At 33.8% G+C, this 18,297-nt stretch overlaps 4 protein-coding genes across 4 annotated transcripts; all 4 read left to right on the top strand.

Moving 5' to 3' along the window:
- The first annotated feature begins 2,796 nt into the window (after positions 1-2,796).
- On the top strand, positions 2,797-7,245 carry Tsp_11809 (putative phosphatidylinositide phosphatase SAC2). Its single transcript, XM_003371336.1, has 8 exons — positions 2,797-2,829; positions 3,074-3,182; positions 3,276-4,510; positions 4,550-5,212; positions 5,295-6,034; positions 6,244-6,319; positions 6,417-6,542; positions 7,210-7,245. The coding sequence occupies exons 1-8, from the start codon at positions 2,797-2,799 to the stop codon at positions 7,243-7,245; spliced, it is 3,018 nt and encodes a 1,005-aa protein (XP_003371384.1).
- A 14-nt stretch (positions 7,246-7,259) lies between these two features.
- Positions 7,260-7,928, top strand: Tsp_11808 (conserved hypothetical protein). The gene is given in 4 exon segments (XM_003371335.1): positions 7,260-7,284; positions 7,343-7,468; positions 7,646-7,735; positions 7,753-7,928. The coding sequence occupies 4 exon segments, from the start codon at positions 7,260-7,262 to the stop codon at positions 7,926-7,928; spliced, it is 417 nt and encodes a 138-aa protein (XP_003371383.1).
- A 3,395-nt stretch (positions 7,929-11,323) lies between these two features.
- Positions 11,324-14,180, top strand: Tsp_11807 (putative C2 domain protein). Its single transcript, XM_003371334.1, has 13 exons — positions 11,324-11,413; positions 11,473-11,566; positions 11,626-11,768; positions 11,821-11,900; positions 11,965-12,077; positions 12,240-12,379; positions 12,610-12,822; positions 13,135-13,189; positions 13,243-13,281; positions 13,337-13,439; positions 13,658-13,760; positions 13,815-13,943; positions 13,971-14,180. The coding sequence occupies exons 1-13, from the start codon at positions 11,324-11,326 to the stop codon at positions 14,178-14,180; spliced, it is 1,512 nt and encodes a 503-aa protein (XP_003371382.1).
- A 149-nt stretch (positions 14,181-14,329) lies between these two features.
- Positions 14,330-15,262, top strand: Tsp_11806 (conserved hypothetical protein). Its single transcript, XM_003371333.1, has 5 exons — positions 14,330-14,416; positions 14,481-14,519; positions 14,578-14,650; positions 14,902-14,999; positions 15,140-15,262. The coding sequence occupies exons 1-5, from the start codon at positions 14,330-14,332 to the stop codon at positions 15,260-15,262; spliced, it is 420 nt and encodes a 139-aa protein (XP_003371381.1).
- Positions 15,263-18,297: the final 3,035 nt, after the last annotated feature.

The raw sequence follows: 18,297 nt of genomic DNA, 5'->3' as shown, positions 1-18,297 counted from the left end.
ATTATAATTCACGCATAACATTCATTACTTGGTCAAATGGTTAAAGCTTCCTTGCTTTGACAAAGAAGGGAATGTGGAAAATTATTTTTTTTAATTGCAATTCTGATCCTTTTGGTGGCTGCTTGACTTTTTTTCAGCATTTCCTAAATGAAATAACAAAAGAAAGCTGAACATTCAAGTTCAAAATTTCAAAGTAGAATTTGAAAACGAAATCGCTTTCCGTTAAAACGGATCTTTAATATAAACAAAACCATTTCTAAGCATTGATTTGTTTTCATCCATGGTCCTCTGAGAACGATACATCACTACAGAAAAGTCGTTGAGCTGACACTGTTATGTGAAGAATTGACACATCAGTTTATCATCTTGCCTTTTTATAATACCCCAAGCATAGTTTACCTAAGCTAAGCTCTGAAGTTACAGTTACTTGGAGAGTAATGGAACCGCCGAACTGTAATCGACTTCCAATCCATTAATTTTGTCATAAAGCAAGTAGCATACGAGGAATAATGAATTGTTTTCCAATTATTATAAAAATAGACAGACATTTAAAGTAGATACTTTATGTTGTTCTAAAGATTTCCAAAATGATATTGCAATAAAGGAAGTTTTATTATCAAACACTTAAGTTGCAAAATAAATTGCAGTTGCGATTCATCGAATATTTTGAATATAGCAGAATGGTACATTTTTGCTGAATAAAATTATTGTGCCTTAAAATTTAGTCAAAATTTGTAAATAATAGCAGTTGATTTTAATAATTGAGTAAATTGTTAAATTCAGTTCAAATAATTAAAAGGAATTTGGTAAGTTTTTAATTTTGGTAAGGAATTTTAAAAACACTACTTATTTGTTGAATCAATATTATATTGTTTCAATAAACATCATATTTTGTTAAAAGTAAAATTATAAAATAAAAAACTGCATTTAATCTGCTTATATTAAGAAAGTAAAGTTAACTGCAGAAAATATTTTTCATGTACTTACTTTTACTTTTCATCTACAGTATTCTTTTTTGTTGTGAATTATTAAATTCCCACTTCGTCAAATGGGAATGTTGTTATTATTGAAGTTGTAATTCGGTGTTTTCAAAGTAGCTGGTGGTGCAGCAAGTGCCTAGTTTGTGTTTCTCTACTTAATATTTACGTAAGTTAAACTTCGTAAAAGTTTAGTTTACGATATCTTTCACGCTGTCATATGTAATTTTCATAATTCTAGATTTTATGCTTGGCAGTTATTGTCATCACATTTTGTTATACATTCTTTCTTTAAGTAGTTGTTTATTAATTTTACTTTTGGTTTCAATCAGCAGTATATATATATATATATGTTAGTGGTATAGAGTTTAGAGATCATCATAAGTAAATTTTGACCATTTATTGCACATGTTTCATTAAAAAATTTTTTTATTTATTTAGATTATCTTTTAGCATATTTAAGCAATGAGATGTATTATGAATTGAATTTGCTAATGAAAGTTGAAATGAAGTTTATATAGGTTTGTTGTTTTTGGTATTGTAAAATTAAGTAATTTTAAATTATATTGATGTCATTGCGGTGCAAAGGTTTGTTTTTCTCTGAAGGTGATCAAGATTCAATAGAAATGGAATTGTGCTTTTAAAAATTCACCAGCAGTAATAGCTGTTAGCATTTTATTTTCTCACAATTGAACGTGTACTATGAAATGTTACGAGTCATTTTATTTTAAAAGTTGAACGTTAATCAATAAAATTTTCACTTATGACTTAAACGTGAAATTAAAATTTTTCACTATGACTTGAAATAAATAATAATATGAAGAAGAAGAAATTAATAAATGATTCTTCTGTTCAATGTTGTCAGAATTGTCATATAAATGTTGAATGAACTGTTTATCGGAAATGTATAAAATGAATAATTGTCTGGAGAATGTTGAGAAAATTGCACTTGACGTTTCCTGGTGATTATAAATTTCATTTTGAATTTCCAGTGCAAGTAACAAGAACAATAATTGGAAAGGTGCGAAATTGACTTTTCATATTTGTTGCTTGATAGAAACAATTGACAAAGTTGATTGAGCTGTAATTGCTGTCGATTGGATGTAATTTTTACCAATTAAAAAAATATTTTTCAGCTTTTAAAATCTAAAATAGTCATCAAGCAATAGTTTTTCTTTATATTTACCTTTGTTTGTTAACTTATTTGCATGCGCACGTATGAATGTACTTGCTTGTCCTTTTACTCTTTTTTGATTAACTACCGTAACTACAGCGTAGTTCAGTCTGATGCTTTTAGAAATTCGTGTGAACTGTTTGTTAATTTATTTCGTATTATTTGTCAAATTTGATCTCAAGTATCAATGGTATGTTTTTGATTATTGTACTCTGTTTAATAATTTGACTAATCTTTAATCTTCGATGTTATCACACTTTGTAAATTTTTATTATATGCATTCAAGTGAAAAATTATATTGATTTATTTAAATTTTGGGGTTTGATTGTAAAAAGTGGTCCTTTTTTCTTATTTTAAATTTGTTGGTGAACAGCTGGCCAAATTTTCTGATGAATTATTTTTTTTTCCTTCATTCGTATTGATACGTACAGTTCATTGAAAGTGTTCGATGTTCCTTTTTTTTGAAACAACCATCGTTGTATTATACTTTTGTTTGTGGCGTTGTTCAGCTTGGTGAGTGTTTGAAAATTTTTGCTGACGTAAAGTGAGCATTTCTAATGGAAAAATGTTACTTTTTCGATGCATTGATTATTTGTGATATTTTTTGTTCCGTGATCAGAAAACATTAGCAAGCGTTTATTTGAAATGTTAATGCAAGCAAATGGTTTTGTTAGTGTGGTTGGATTTTTCATTTGGTGCAAAAGAGAGCCCCTTTTCAGTTTCAATTCAAGTCAAAATTGATTCCATTTTCTGTATTTTTAAAAATTTATATTCATTTTTTTGTCTATTTTTCAATGATAATAATTTAAATTTGTCCTCAAGTGTTCAGTTTATGATCGATATTTGTTTTTGAAATTTTGAAAGAGTTGCGATCATATATATTTGTATTTATAGATATTTTAAAGTAGTAATTTTTTTTCAGTCGAACGAAATGGAATTGTTAGCTTCGCCGAGTGATTATGTGTTTATTCGAGGAGAATCGGTGTTGCGTGTTTCCCGCATTTCTGGAAGGCTGTTTACTGGAGAATTGAGTATGCTTTTATTTTAATATTTTATAAACGTATATGCGGGGTGGGTGGATTTTCAGTTGAAATATGATTGTTGTTTGTATAATTTATTTTCAGAAGAACAATTTTACAATTCTTCCGAATACAAGTGTTTGGGTATTGTTTTCGGAATTGTGGGAATTTTGCGAGTCGACTTCATCGGAATTGAACATTTGCTATTGATTGCTGAACGTCAACTGGTCGGCACGCATCCGTTGACCAGAGAAGACATATTTGCGGTTGGTCGTGTTGAAGCGTTGCCTTTGAAAGATGAGCAAGAAAAAGCGTTGGACTGTCGGTTGCTTCCGTGCTCTCGTCACAGCTCGGATTTGGTGGACAGGGAACGGCGAAATTTGGCGACAATCTCGTCGAATTATTATCTGGCGGAACGGGGCGTGTCAGCGGTGAAAAAGTGCGTGAATAGGATCAACAAACGGGAGAAAAGTTACTTGAACACGGTCCGTCGACGGTGCAGACTGCTGAGAGATGTGATGCGCTTGTTCAACGAGTACCACGCCTTCTTCTACTGTCACAAGACCGACTTGACTCGTACAATGGTCGAACTGGCCGAAGAGAATGCCGATCGTTGGACGTCAGTGGAGAAGTCGCGCTTCTGTTGGAACTACAGTTTGGTGAGGATGTTGACCGGCGGTGACGGATCACCAAGCGCCAGGGAGCTGTTTGAGCAGGGCTGGCTGTGGCCGATAATATGCGGCTTCGCGGCGGTCGAGCAACTGGACCAAGTGACCACGTTGGCGTTGATCAGTCGACGCAGCGTATTCCAAGCCGGACCGAGGAACTTGAAGCGCGGCATGGATTCCCAAGGCAACTGCGCCAATTATGTCGAAACTGAGCAGATCGTTTCCGCTTTCGGGCACGTCTCCTCGTTTGTGCTGGTCCGTGGCTCGATACCGGCCTTCTGGTCTCACACGGGCAAACTGCACGAACCCCGGCTCGAGATTCTGGCTACCAAAGCCGAAACCATGCCCGCTTTTAAGCGTCACGTCGAACAGCAGCTTGCCGTTTACGGCGCGCCGTTGGTGTTCGTCAACCTGGTCGATCCGACCGGCAGGGAGAAGCCCCTGGACGATACCTTTTTGAATTTGGTTCTCAAGTGCAACGACGACCGGCTCATCTTTGTCGCCTTCGACTACAACACTCGCTGTGGCCTCACTCGAATCGAAAATTTGCGCATGCTGCTCGACGGCTTGCGGCAGCAGATTCGGGATATGAGGTTCGCTTGGATTGACAAAAACGGCCAAGCCGCTTGCAAGCAGAACGGCGTTTTTCGAGTCAACTGCGTCGACTGTTTGGTGAGTTGTTTGTTTGTTTGTTTGTTTGTTTGTTTGCAGTTGTGTGAATTGGAACCACAACAGGATCGGACAAATTTGGTTCAAACGGCAATCGCGAAATTCAAGCTCGAGGAGCAGCTGCGAAAGTTTGGCGTTCTGCTTCCGGAAGTGGAACTCGACCAGGGTGTGGAGAAGAAATTTCGAACAATCTGGGCCGACAACGGCGACAGGCTCAGTTGCCAGTATGCGGGTACGAACGCCATGAAGGGCCACTGCACGCGCACCGGCAGGCTGAATTTCTCAGCCGTACTCAAGGACGGCTACATTTCGATCAGTCGTTATTACTTGAGCTATGGTTCTGGTGCTAAGATCCAAGTCGCTACCGACTGCATTCTCGGTCGACTGACCGATGATCTGTTCAAGTCGTCCACTTCCACTGATGATCATCACGCCGATCAACTCTGGCCAGTATTCAATAAAACCGCTTTTGAAGATTTGATGAAACTGTGCCAAGATCATCGGATGGACAAGAGTGAAATTGTCGTCGACAGATGGCTGTTGAGGAAGGAATTGGATCCGTGTTTAAGCGAAGATCAACTGGACGACATGGATTGTTTGGTTCTTCTGACCGAAGAAAATTATTACGTATTTCGGTTCGGTCAGTACGTTCCTGGATATGTTACGTGTTCCGTGGTTCCGCTGCGGGATATTACCGCCATTTTGGTGAGAGCCCGCACACGTTTTTCAATCAAATCTTACTTACATTTGCGTCAGTTGTGGAAATTTCTTTTGTTCTTTTTTATAGATTGGCGATCATCCTTCGGCAGCAACACTTCCAATATCCCATTCCAAAGCTAAGTGCATACGAATTGAGTATCGTCGTAGGGACGGTTTCAAAGCGAACAAATGGTTCGCTAGTAATTTCAAAGTTGTCGAAAATCGACTCGTTCCATTTGATCCCAACGAAAGCACTGGCGAATATTTGAATTCTATTGTCAGTTGTTTTCGATCCACATTTGCTCGCCAACACTTGCTGGTGCCGATTGATGCGGTTGACACGTTGGACAATGCCTACTATTTCAGATCAGCTGTCTGTAGAGTTGCAGATACAAATTGTCGGGCTAAAGCAATTACTAAGCGTTTGTCTGTTTCAATGGATGATCTTTGTCAACATTTTAATCAACAGTCTGTATCTGATAATGAAAATGATGACGATGATGGTGATGGTGATGATGATGATGATTATGAAGAGAAGGAAGATTCTGACAATTTGTTGATTTTTTCCAATGAAAACGATGAATCCTTTCTTCAGTACGGTGAAAATAATAAACTACCGTCCGCAGAAGATCCCGAATCATTGATGATAGATATGTATCGAGTTGAAGAAAATAATTTGGCTTGCAGTGAGCAAATGACGAAATCATTTCGATCTTCTGCACCGTTGATTGGTACGTTGAATAGTCTGTACCAGAATGCGATCCGATCGGTTAGCAAGCAGCTTCAAGAAAGAACGCAGAAAACTGTAGGCCCGAAGTATGCGGATCGGTATGCTGCCCAACGTGATTTGATCGACAAATCTCGCACAAAATTCATATTACTCTAATTTGCAAGTAGTATATGCGGCAAATTTGCGCATATACAACCAAATATTAATAATGGTGCATTAATTAAATAAATACAACACAGTTGTGATGTATTATTTATTGCACAACTGTTTTGTATTTATTTAATTAATGCACTTATTATTTGTTGAGTTGCTTTGTTGTTGTTGTTGTTGGTGGTGCTGCTACTGGTGATGGTGGTGTACAACTGTTGCTTTTATTGCGATTGGTCAATTTGACACTTTCATGTTCATACGAATATAATAGAATCATTCTTTTACATCATATGCATATATATATATATATATATATATATGGTGATTAAGAAAAGCTACGAAAATTTTATTTTGTTCCCTGTTATTCTGGTTGTTTCTTCTATTACGAGTACAGCTTATTATTTACATACTACTTATTATGCAAACTGTTATCATCTAAAGTCTGAAGACGTTCAAGTAAAGTTGTTTTCGAATAATTTTGCATTTGTGTTGCTGTTGTTTTTGGATGATTGTACATTGTCAGAATACTGCGATTGTATTGTATTTTTAAGATTGAAACGTTTCAGTGATAATTTTCAAAAAAAGTATATAGAAATCATTGATTCCAGCTCGACTTTACACTTAATTTGCATTTCGATTCGATCATCAATTTTATTTTGCTGTTGTAAGTTTATCTTTTTTTTTCTTTGCATTTTTATTCACGTTGGGTATCTATTTTATTTTACTTTTTTACATATTGTCCAGTGTTTCAGTGTATTTTTGAAGTGAATAGAATTTTTAATTCTTTTAAAAAGTAATAATGTGCCTGTAACATTAATTAGTGATTCTTTTTTGCTTTTGTATTCATATTAATTTTTTTTTAATTTTGAATGTGAATTGCCACCAATTTTAGTAATTGTTTTTTTCTCTGATGATGTAATGATGTTAATTCAATCGCGTACAGATTCATTGATGTTACAAATGAATGATTCTTAGCATCAAAGGAATAGATAGATAGTTAGTTAGTTGTTCCATTTTCAGTACATTTTTCCAAATAGATTTTGCGGTGTTTTAAATATATTGCTTTTTTGTTTTTGCTAAAGAAGCTTCATATTTTTTTTATCTGTATGTGGTGTTGTTGCAGCTGTTTGTTTCTCATGATAACGATGATTCTGACTGATAGCATGATTAATAATGAAAGCGGTTTGCAATGATCCCGGTTGAATAAGTTGTCGGCAAATAAATCATTGCTTGATGCAATTTTGAATATTCTTCAGAGACACAATTAGATTTGAATTTCTTGGCTGTTTTGTTTGTCAGCGGTTTGAGGTCATTAATTAGCCAAGCAGAGAGGGCAACGTTTGAGGCTTCGATCATTTTGCCTGATAGTTGTTGTTGTTCAGGTTAGAGTTAGCTAGCTAGCTAGCTAGCTAGGTTATCATGATTTTTTCATTGATCTGTTGAAATTTGATCAGCCAATTTTGCTAAATAAAACTTCCTTAAATTTTTACACTGAATGATGACTTGACTGATTTATTCGTCGAGAACAACCAGGTGAGAGGTATTCGGTGAATTTTCAGATGATAACAGCAGTGTTGCGGAAAGTTTTCAAAGTCCAACAACGACTATTCACAAAGCATCTTCTGCTGACCAACGTGACAAGCGGTATGGTAATTGGCTTTTTCAGTGACATTGTTCAGCAGAAGATCAAAATCCACCGACAAGGCTTGTCTGATGGAACCACCTCGTCAGGGGTGGACATTCGCCGAGCCAGTCATTTGTCCTTGTCGACGTCGATTCTCAGCGTGGAGATGCATTTTTGGTATAAATTTTTGGACCGCCTATTTCCGACCAAAGCCCTGAAGCATGTGTTGGTCAAAGTTTGCTGCGATGAGCTGATCATGGCGCCGAATTTTTGCTTCACAATGTTAGCATCGGTCAATCTGCTCGAAGGGAGCAGTTGGAACAAATTTACCAGTCGACTGAAGAATTCTTTTCTGTGGCTTTACCTGGCCGACGTCGCCGTCTACACTCCGGTGCAGTTGATCAATTTTTACTTTTTGTCCACCAAATATAGAACTGTATTTGTATACGCCGCAAGTGCAATTTATCTTTGTCTCGCATCTTACGCACTGCATGATTTACCAAGCTTGAGCCACTGATCCGTGAAAAATTCTATGACGTTTGCTTCTTCTTCGTCTGTCTGTTTGTTTGTTTGTTTGTTCCACTGATATTTCATTTTGCACTTGTTCTACTTTTATTCAATGGAATCATTCCAAATTGATCAATTTCACAATTTGATCATTTTGATAACTTACTTATTCATTTATCCACAGTTCGCTCACTTTTTCATCTTCTTCTCCTTCTTCTTTTTACTTTTCTACTAAATTGCATCATGCACACAAAATAATAATACCTCTGCTACATGATGCATTTGGATATGCTTTTTTTTATTCTATCGATATTTTCTTCTTCGTCTTCTTTTAAATTTTACTTCTTATCTTCATTTTATATGCTGATCAACACTGGGTTAAAATTCGGTTCAATCAACCGCTTAAAGCTGATTGACAAATGTGAAATGGAGAATTATTTGAAATTAGCCGACGACGATGCACTGCCGGTTAATAACATTACATCACAGATGGAGAATGTTCGGTTGGCAATTTTATTGAATTCTTATTCATTAACACTGCAAGCTATGTTGTCAATTTGAATAGCAATTATTATTATTATTATTATGCAGATTTATTTTTCCTTTCTTTTTCTTTTTTATAGATATTTCAGCACAGCATTGGTTGTAATTTGAATTTAAATGAGAATGGTATTTTAATTTTGAACATGTTGAATGGAATTTTAAAAAATGAAAAAGAGATTTCAAATTTTATACACCATGAAAAGGGAAAAAAAGTTGATTGCAAAATCAACGAGCACAAGCATTGTTTGCGTTTGCTTTCTTTTCACAAGCACTGACGTGGAGCATCGTCAATTGGCACAAGTGTTCATATTCACAATCAACTAACCAACTGTGTGCATATAGTGTGTGTAGACGATGAAACTGGTTGCTTGAATGCTTGAAGCAACGAAAAAAACCCAATTGAATGCATTCTATTGAACATTCTAGCGGGATGCTATGTGATGCAAATTTTTATTATTATCAGGCAAATTGCACTGTTGCTTATTATCAATGGATAGATTACGATCAATAATGTCTAGCTAGCTATTGTTTGGCATTTTTATTATTGTCTAGTGTGTACAAGCAGCGGTGTTTGGAATGATCGAGCGAAACATCTTTTGTATAAGCGAAATTAAAAGAAATTCTCTTCTTGTGTCAAACCTGCCGTAGCTCTTGCTATTGTCACTTCAGACAGGATTGAAAATTTAATGCTCATTTGTTTGTTTGTTTGTTTGTTTGCTGGTTGGTTGGTTGGTTGGTTGGTTTTCTTTTTCGCTTTTATATTGAAGCAAGATCATGGAAGTAGGCGATTGAAACATCATCGTCAATTTGAGAATACGGTGACCGTTTGCGTTTTGCAAATCCTGCGTTGCTCATCTATTTGTACAGTCGAGGTGTTTGGTTTACGCAAGCAAGTCTGACGAATGGAGCATTATTTTCTCGATGTAATATAATATAATAGCAGCAGCTCTATCTACTTCTTGTTCACAATCACAACACCGGGCATCGTTGGTACGGCACACAGAGACGGCAAACTAATGGTAAGCAGTGCATCTTGTTATTAAATCTATTTGGCATGATTTTGCTGCACTTCTGGCGTCTTTTTCTCACAAATTACCAATATTACACTTTATTGCAAACTAAAAAAATGCAACAAACAAAAATTAATAAATTTAACATTCACTTTGATGGTAAGATAATAAGCTAATAAGATGGTTTCACTTTCAGAGAGGGGAAATTTTTCTTTGAAGGTGAATTTTTCTCAAAAGAATAAATAAAAAAAATAATCTCCGCTTGCGCTAAATACGCATGCTTCATTTCTCACTGATAAAACAACAAATGCAAAACCGTGCATTCATTACTCGTTCTTATCACAAATTGCCCCTCTTTGCAAAAATTAATAATCATCTTTCTTTTGAAACAGTAATTATGAATATTGCTATTTTGTTTTCGTTGGCATTATTTCTTATTGTTATTTTATTGTTCGTCTTCATATTTCCATTATATCATATTCGTCTTGACACAAAGATTTTAAAATTTTTACCTGATTTTCAATACATTTAATACTTGCATTTTTCCAAGGTCATTTTGTACGCAGCGGAAATTGTGATCCTGCAACATTCAGGCACTTGCCTAGTCGGCAAACGCGCAATTCACAAATGCAAATATAGATCAAGAATAAATTTCTTCTTTTTTTTAACATTTAATTAAATTTAAGCAATTTTTGAATTTGTTTTTTGTTTGAGAATTCATTTCACTAAAAATAAATTTCAATTTTGCCAGTATTTTTCCAGAATGAACAATGTCAGCTGTTGAAAATTAATCTTAGCGTGGGTTTTCTTTAGTTCTTACGGTTTTGTAATTCTTTTTTTCTTTTATCCACTTCAAGTTGATGGGAAAATTAATCCGTTTGCGATAAATTTCTTCTTCAATTCTTCTTCAATGGACTTCAATTTCAAAATAATTCCAATATTGCAGCGTGGAAATGAATTTTTACTGCTGTAGATTTCAACCAACTGTACAGATAAGTGTAAATAAATGGTTGCATTATTGCTGTCATAAAACATTCCATTGCCTTGAACGTAGTTGTTATTTTTAATAGAAAAAGAAATTTACACACCAAAGCTCATTTTATTTGAATTTTTTCTTTTTTACTTTTCTATGACAACAGCAACAAGCAAACAGTATATTAAAATTTGACTTGGAAAATTTATTTTCTTCCTTCAGCGATTAAGCTTCTTTACGAAAGCTTTTCTTTGAAATCCATCTTCTTTCTGAATAAAATCTCTTTCCTAAATAATCGCACATGTCGTTACTTACGTACGATTTATTTATTATCGCATCGCCTCTAGGTATACATTTCATGATAATTGAAATTAATAACGGGACATGTAAGTTCATTTGAAATGAATTTGCATTGATGCTTGTACATTATTCTTCTTTGTCCAGGAAAGACAGAATATTTACTTTGCATCAGTTATATTTCAAAGAATAACTACAAGTATGCATTTTGATTGTTTGCACGTATTCCACTGCAGTTTGACGAAGTGAATTCTTTTGTTAGAGAAAAATATTTTCCATCAAAATGGTGATGATTTATGACAAACAGAAAAGTGTTGTTGATGTTGAAAAACGCAGTCGAGGAAGTTTAAGGAGATTAATTTTCAACCCAGAAGTTTATATAATTTGTGCTTGATGTCGACATTCGTTTTATTAATTGGGATCAGAATTTAGGTTCGTCCAAAAACGACCAATTCGAACGATGACATTTATCAAGTGCATGTTCTGTTGAAAGAAGGCGGCAATCTAGTGGCGAAAGATTTTAGTGGTAAATGCTTTTTTTTTCTTTGCTAACCATTTTCAAATCGTGAATTTCCACCATCACAGGAAGCAGCGATCCGTACGTGAAATTTAAATACAAAGGCAAGCAGGTGCACAAAACGAAAATTGTTTATCAAAATTTAAATCCATCATGGGGTGAACGATTTGTCTTTGTTGCTGCTGGTTTGCAAACGCCGCTTGTAATACAGGTGAATGGTAAAATAAGCAAAGTCGATCATGATTTATGATCATGTTTTACAGGTTTATGATTATGATCGATTCGCATCGGATGATTTCATGGGTAGTGCAAATTTGTATCTCAAACCGCTAAAGTTGAACACGTAGTTATTATTTGCAATTTTTCTTTCTTTTTTAAATACAAATTGCAATAATCTGCTTCTACAGGGCATATGAATTGAAAGTTTTGCTTACTGATAATACCAGTGATTTATCTATGGGCTATCTACTGCTGCAGATAATGGTGTCACCGTTTACAGAAGATGATGTGCATAATGTAAGTGTTAACAAGCGGAAAAAGTGCAACCTGAAGTTCGATTCATTTCAGATAAACTATCGTCCACCTTTGATAAATTCAGAATATTTCAAAAAGCCATCTAACTGTACTGGACAGTGTGTATTTGTTTTATTTGTAGAATTACTTTTCATATGATGTTTTATAGCCGTCAGCGAGTGGTTATCTGTATTGCACATTTCATTGATTGAAGGACGTGGATTTTGTCCCATTTCAACAGTTCAAGGAATAAATTTACCAGATCTGTATGTTCGGTTCAAATTGGAGACTGAAAAAGCAAAAAGCAGAGTAAGTCGTCGAATGGAATTGGCTTATTATATTTGTTTTAAAAAATATTCTTATTTTTGGTGGCAACAAAAACACTCGAACCAAAATGGCAAGAAAGTTTTAATTTATACATTTTTACGCCAATCAGATATCAAGAATTGGAATTTTCTGTTTATGATCGTCGTAAAGAAATTTTCATTGGAAAGTAAAATCAGCATTTAAATTTTTAATTTTGGAACCAAAATTAACAGTCAACTCAGCGTTGGAAACATTTCAGAGGTAGCATCGATTTGATCACAATTTTGGAAAGAAACACCCTGAGCGATTGGTTTGATCTGTGCGATGCAGCTGGACAGTTGTTTCTTGTTCTTTCTTTGTCGAATGCTTTTGATTCTCCTCAGGCAAAGATTTCACCAAAGCGAAACAACTTAGAAACCGAAGAAATAAAATTGGCTAAAGAATACGTGAGTAATTTTTGATAAAATATCCATCCCTTCACTAATATGTACGTTTTGATGGATAAGTTTTATGCACGTAAAAAACTACTATACATAAGTGAACATTTTTTGAAACTGCCAAGAATAAACAACATGTAAAATTTCTGATTGTATATAAGAATGCAATTTTGATAATTTTTTAGTTGTGCACAATTAATATATATATATATATATATATAGCTTGTACATTTAATGTAAAAATATAGGGTAATTTTTACATAATTTTAAAAATATACAAATTAACAGAGTAACAGTATAGATAACAATCTATTTTTGTAGTCGCTTGCAAATACGCTTCGTCACATTCGCAATATTGGTTGTTTGATTATCACTGGTAAGATGTTTTATCATGTTTTAATTGGAATAAAATCTTACTTAATACTAAAGTCTGTAGAGCCAAAGGATTAGCCGCCGCAAATATAGGAGGTATGCGGTATGAGAAACAAGAATGAACATTTTACTTGCCTATATTTTTGCTTAGGTAAAAGTGACCCCTTCTGTGTTTTGGAAATGGTGAACACCCGTTTTCAAACTCGCACTGAATACAAAACCGTAAATCCTGAATGGAACAAAACTTTTGTTTTGTATGTTTATACTTTTACGTATCTAGGATTTAAAAATGAGTAAAGTTAGTCGTTATAAAACGGTTTATTATTATTATTATTATTATTATTGTTATTATTATTATTTATCATTAATTGTAAATTTATCGTATTAATTCATACACTAGTATAAAATGTGTTCATTTTTCCTGTTTATCAAAATTTACATTTTACTCAGTGGTTGTTGGATTTTATTTTAGTGACATCAATGACATGTACTCTATTTTGCATGTGACAATTTATGATGAAGATCCAAATTCTCGCAATGAATTTCTTGGAAAAGTAGCATTTCCTTTAATTCAAGTGTGTACGAATAAGATAAGATTTGAAAATATTTCCAAAAAGAAAATTTTGCAGATCAAAAATGGAGAAAGGCGATGGTATCAGTTGAAAGATCAAAAATTGAAGTCTTTTGTGAAAGGGCGAATTCAACTGGAAACAAAAATCTTTTGGAATCCAGTTCGAAATTCACGTCTGTTAAAAATTGTTTTTTTAATCTAAGATTTTGTTTAGATTCGTGCGAGCATTCGTGTATTTACTCCAAAAGAATCAAAGTACATTTATGCAGAAGAGAAATTTAAAAGACAAATTTTTATGCAAAATGTGAATCGTCTGAAAGAATCCGCTACTTCAGTAATGGAAATGGTTTCAATGTCAAAGAAATTACTGTCTTGGGAAACACCATTGCATTCGATTCTCGCTTTAATTGTGAGTTGTATATAATATATTGAATAATATTCATTCATTCTATCAATCATTTATGCATGTATACAATTGCTATTTATAACTCCCACTTAGTCAGCTGAGTTTTCAACATTTCAACGTTGTCTATTTAGGGGTTCATTTTAGTGGTATACTTTATTGAGCTATACATGATTCCCTTAGCATTACTTGGTTTGTTTGCAAAAGATGCAATATTATCATTACTTATTAAAAAGCAATCTGGCGATAATGAAAAGGTAATTTTATTACTTTTACACGTTTAACTATAATAAAAAACATAATTTCAATTTTTTTTAACAGATGGTGGAGTTAGCCGATGTTGAAGAAAATGAAGAAACGGTATGTGCTTGAAGTCATATTTTGACAACATGTTAAATGAAATGACTCAACGTTTGAGGAGGAGAAAAAGAGCTTGAGAGAAAAGCTGGCAGCAGTTCAAGATGCCATGAGTATGGTGCAGAAGTTGCTCGGTTATATTGCAGAATTATTAGAAAGAATTCAAAAGTACACTTTGCAGTTTTCACCGATTTAATTTGTTAATTGAATTGCAATTTAGCACCTTTAATTTCACCGACAAATTTTTATCCAAATTGGCTTGTTTTACTCTTTTCACTCTTTGTATAACGCTCTACTTTCTACCACTCAGATTTATAATTATACTTTGGGGTAGGAAATTTATTTGCAAATATTATATGAAAGCGAAATTGAACAAATATTTCAGGAATAAATAAGTTTACGAAAAAGCTCCGCAACCCTATGGCTGATCAAAATAACGAACTGCTCGACTTCCTTTCAAGAGTACCGACAGCTAACGAATTGGTGCGCATTTCGTTTCCGTTATTCAAGTGACAATTATTACATTTTCAATTTACATAAACTTAATTTTATAATACTGTACTTTATTTCACTTGCTCAGTTGCTTATGTTCATTTGCTCATTTTGTTTTAAGTTTTTTTCAGGCAATGTATATGAATGAAGCGGTCAATGAAAGCAGGATTAATCAGAAAGCAGAATTAAAAGTTGCTGTAACAAACAACAACAACAACAACGGCAACAAAAAGATCGATGTGAAAAGAATTTAACATTTTCACTTTCCCAATTGCAGAACTAATTTCAAGAAATCCATCTGGCTTAACTATCAGTTGCTTAAAATAAAAAAGATTCCCATTTTAGTAAAGCCATTAATGGACAGTATCTTTCCGTACAGTGGAACAACACGTTACAGAAAGTATCTCATAGTTTACATTTTAATAATATTTGACACGAAAGCATGGATACAGCTTTTTAGAACATTTTCCGTAATCTAAAATTCTGGACCAGTATAAATTAAACATGTTCCACCCAGTTCAATCAGCTGTGATCAGTTATTTTTCAAGCAATTTCAATCTTACAAAATTCAAAAAAAACCGCAAACCCATAAGTGAAAATATTCCACAGCTCTTCGCATTTTGAATAAAAACCTTTATCCAAATGTCAAAAATGTTACATTTAATGAAAACCAAGCATCCAGATAACGTCAAATGAAAGTTACAGATCAGCAACTTTCCCATGTATTAAAGTAAGCAGTGGGCAAAATTAGAAGCCTATTATTCCACAACTACTGGACAGATTTTGCCCAAACCTTGCATAGCATTATCATTAATCAGTGCAAATGTCAAACGAGCAGAAAAAGAGCGAATTTTGAGAAAAAAGTTTTTCGCTATTTTTCAAAAGAAAGAAAGCCTATGAAATTTGCAATTTTCGAGAAAAACGTTGCAATCCAAAAATGGATTTCATGGGCATCAATCGATCAGAAATGAATAGATAAGTGCAACAAACATATCCCCGCAGTTACTAGATGCATAGTTATCGAGATATCCCAACACAAGTCGCTCATTACATATGTATGAGATAGTCAAAGTGCCCACGGTAGAAGACCATTATTCCACAGCAACTGGACAGATTTCGACCAAACCCTGCATTTCTTTCTACCTGTTGCTGAAAAGCAAACATTGCATGGAATGCGATCTTCACGGACATGTTTTAAATTGATTACGCATTCGATTGATACCACATGTGTCTATTTGATTGTACTCACGCTGAGTAACACTTTGCAATGGCGATTTGCATAATTAGTACAATATGTAGTCGCCCAGGGTGAAACTTCATTACAAATGCTGTGATATTAAATAAATTCACAATTTATGTCAAATTATTGGGCTCATACATCGTATTTGTTCGAATTTTCAGAGAAATCGACGAATAAGTACACCAGCACTCCATGCTTGTCAAAAACTGTGGCGTATTGTAAAATGATTTTGTGATTAAAGCAAGCAGTTTTGTGCCCATTAAAGGTATGTAAATTTGGCATAACCCGCAGTAGATAATTCTTTGAGTACTCTGATAAAATTGCCTGTTTGAGCATTTCAAATTAGTCTACTCCCCGAGTATACGTCAAAGGCATGCCGCTCGACATTTGATTGGCCTTAAATTTTATTGGTTTTCATGCCGGCTAAATTTCAATAGTTGCCGCTACAATGAGTTTTATTCGTAGCCGCAAACTTAAATTTTTACTGGTTGTCATGGTAATAGGTGTTATTTGACAATTTTTGATTTCATTTTGATGGTCAGTTTTCTGATATTCAAAGCTTTACTATTTTATGATGTGGTAAAATTAATTACAATTAATTATTTAATGAAATGCAGTGAAATGGTGAATCCACCTGATCTTTCTTACTAATAGCATCCATAACTTCTAAATTTAATATATACTTAAATTTAAACTTATATTTAACTTCATCAAATAAAGAAAAAAAATTAAGAGAAAGCAAACTTTTGAGCAAGGACTTTAAAATGATCAACAGTAGACCCACAATAAACCAAGTCAGTTCAACTTAAAATAAAGCGAATTTCTCAGATCTGATCAGCAGATCCATGAATATAATTATACACAAAAATGAAAACACAAGCAAATTTGTTAATAAACTCATAATTATAAATTGCCCATCAGCTTATAAATGTACAATTTAGCAACTACTAATATAAATAAAGAAGATAAACAGTAAAAGCATAGAATAGAAAAGTGACCATTAAAAAGAAACCAAAATTTGACAAATAGAATGCATGAAAATGACAACCAGTAAAATTTAGAAACCAAACAGCGAGTAAAATTCATCGCAACAACAACTAATCAAAATTAGCCGCAGTGTAAACCAATAAAATTCAAAACCAATCAGAGTTCTACGCAAAATTAACAACAAATCAAAGTGTGAAGCGGCATATCTTTGACATACACACGGGGTCTACACCTTCGAAATTAGCAGATTGAAAAGAATGGCATCTTGCAAGAAAATAGCTTTCTGATGTTATAATTTTGGATAATTCGCATCTCTAAATTGAAATAAGTGAAAAAAATTCATGGAACAAAATTTTTAATTTTGAAAGTTACTGTTGTTTAAATAAAAATCAGGAACAATTGTTATTAAAATGACTTCCTCTTTTCGGGTGAAAACATTGATAATTGCACTGTAAAAATTAATGAAACAATTCCAGTTGCATATTTCTTTGTTTTTGTTTTCCATTCCTGTTTATTTCCACTCCATTAAAAACCTATTTTAGTTAACCTCTTTTGGTATATCTCAACAAATACGCAATCAGCAGCTGTCGGTATAATTTTATAATAATTGGCGAATAATTCTCTACCGATATATATCAATTGTCTTAATTTTTGGAGAAAAAAATTTTTCTCGAAAATTCCCAAATTTCATGGGCTATAGATGTGGTATGATTTTCAAAAATCGACGAAAAATTTGTTCAATCGAAATTAAATATTCTCGTGGTTTTAGTTTCATATTGATGCAATAAAGTGTTTTTCAGAGTTTTATTCGTGAAAACAACGTAGAAATCATATAAATTGGGTCGAAAAAAATAAGAAAAAAATATATATATTCGCGTTAATATTCGCTATTTGAACAGGTTCGGTGAAATTCGCTGCAGACAGTGGCAACCGGCCTCGCCCGAGATACGTTTTGCGAGTTGTCAAAGAGATTAAATTTTCCTGATGGAATCCAAGTCAAGAAAAGAGTCGAACAAATTTTTGGGCAATCAACAAGCTTCCAACACTCGAAAATACGCGCGT

The sequence above is a fragment of the Trichinella spiralis genome, assembly GCF_000181795.1.
Source record: "Trichinella spiralis strain ISS 195 chromosome Unknown Scfld9, whole genome shotgun sequence".
NCBI lineage: Eukaryota > Metazoa > Nematoda > Enoplea > Trichinellida > Trichinellidae > Trichinella > Trichinella spiralis.
The sequence above is the reverse complement of the archived record's forward strand: the minus strand, read 5'-3'. Positions and strand labels throughout refer to the sequence as shown.

Bases quoted from the DNA above. Each gene is read 5' to 3' on its own strand.
- Tsp_11809 (XM_003371336.1), top strand. From the start codon at position 2,797: ATGTTAATGCAAGCAAATGGTTTTGTTAGTGTG. The intron at 2,830-3,073 runs GTTGGATTTTTC...ATTTTTTTTCAG, and splicing joins CAAATGGTTTTGTTAGTGTG to TCGAACGAAATGGAATTGTT. The intron at 6,320-6,416 runs GTCAATTTGACA...ATGGTGATTAAG, and splicing joins TGTTGCTTTTATTGCGATTG to AAAAGCTACGAAAATTTTAT.
- Tsp_11808 (XM_003371335.1), top strand. From the start codon at position 7,260: ATGAAAGCGGTTTGCAATGATCCCG. The intron at 7,285-7,342 runs GTTGAATAAGTT...AATATTCTTCAG, and splicing joins AGCGGTTTGCAATGATCCCG to AGACACAATTAGATTTGAAT. The intron at 7,469-7,645 runs GTTAGAGTTAGC...GTGAATTTTCAG, and splicing joins TGATAGTTGTTGTTGTTCAG to ATGATAACAGCAGTGTTGCG.
- Tsp_11807 (XM_003371334.1), top strand. From the start codon at position 11,324: ATGGTGATGATTTATGACAAACAGAAAAGTGTTGTTGATGTTGAAAAA. The intron at 11,769-11,820 runs GTGAATGGTAAA...CATGTTTTACAG, and splicing joins AAACGCCGCTTGTAATACAG to GTTTATGATTATGATCGATT. The intron at 12,078-12,239 runs GTGTTAACAAGC...GATGTTTTATAG, and splicing joins AGATGATGTGCATAATGTAA to CCGTCAGCGAGTGGTTATCT.
- Tsp_11806 (XM_003371333.1), top strand. From the start codon at position 14,330: ATGATTCCCTTAGCATTACTTGGTTTGTTTGCAAAAGATGCAATATTA. The intron at 14,520-14,577 runs GTATGTGCTTGA...TCAACGTTTGAG, and splicing joins TTGAAGAAAATGAAGAAACG to GAGGAGAAAAAGAGCTTGAG. The intron at 15,000-15,139 runs GTGCGCATTTCG...AGTTTTTTTCAG, and splicing joins TACCGACAGCTAACGAATTG to GCAATGTATATGAATGAAGC.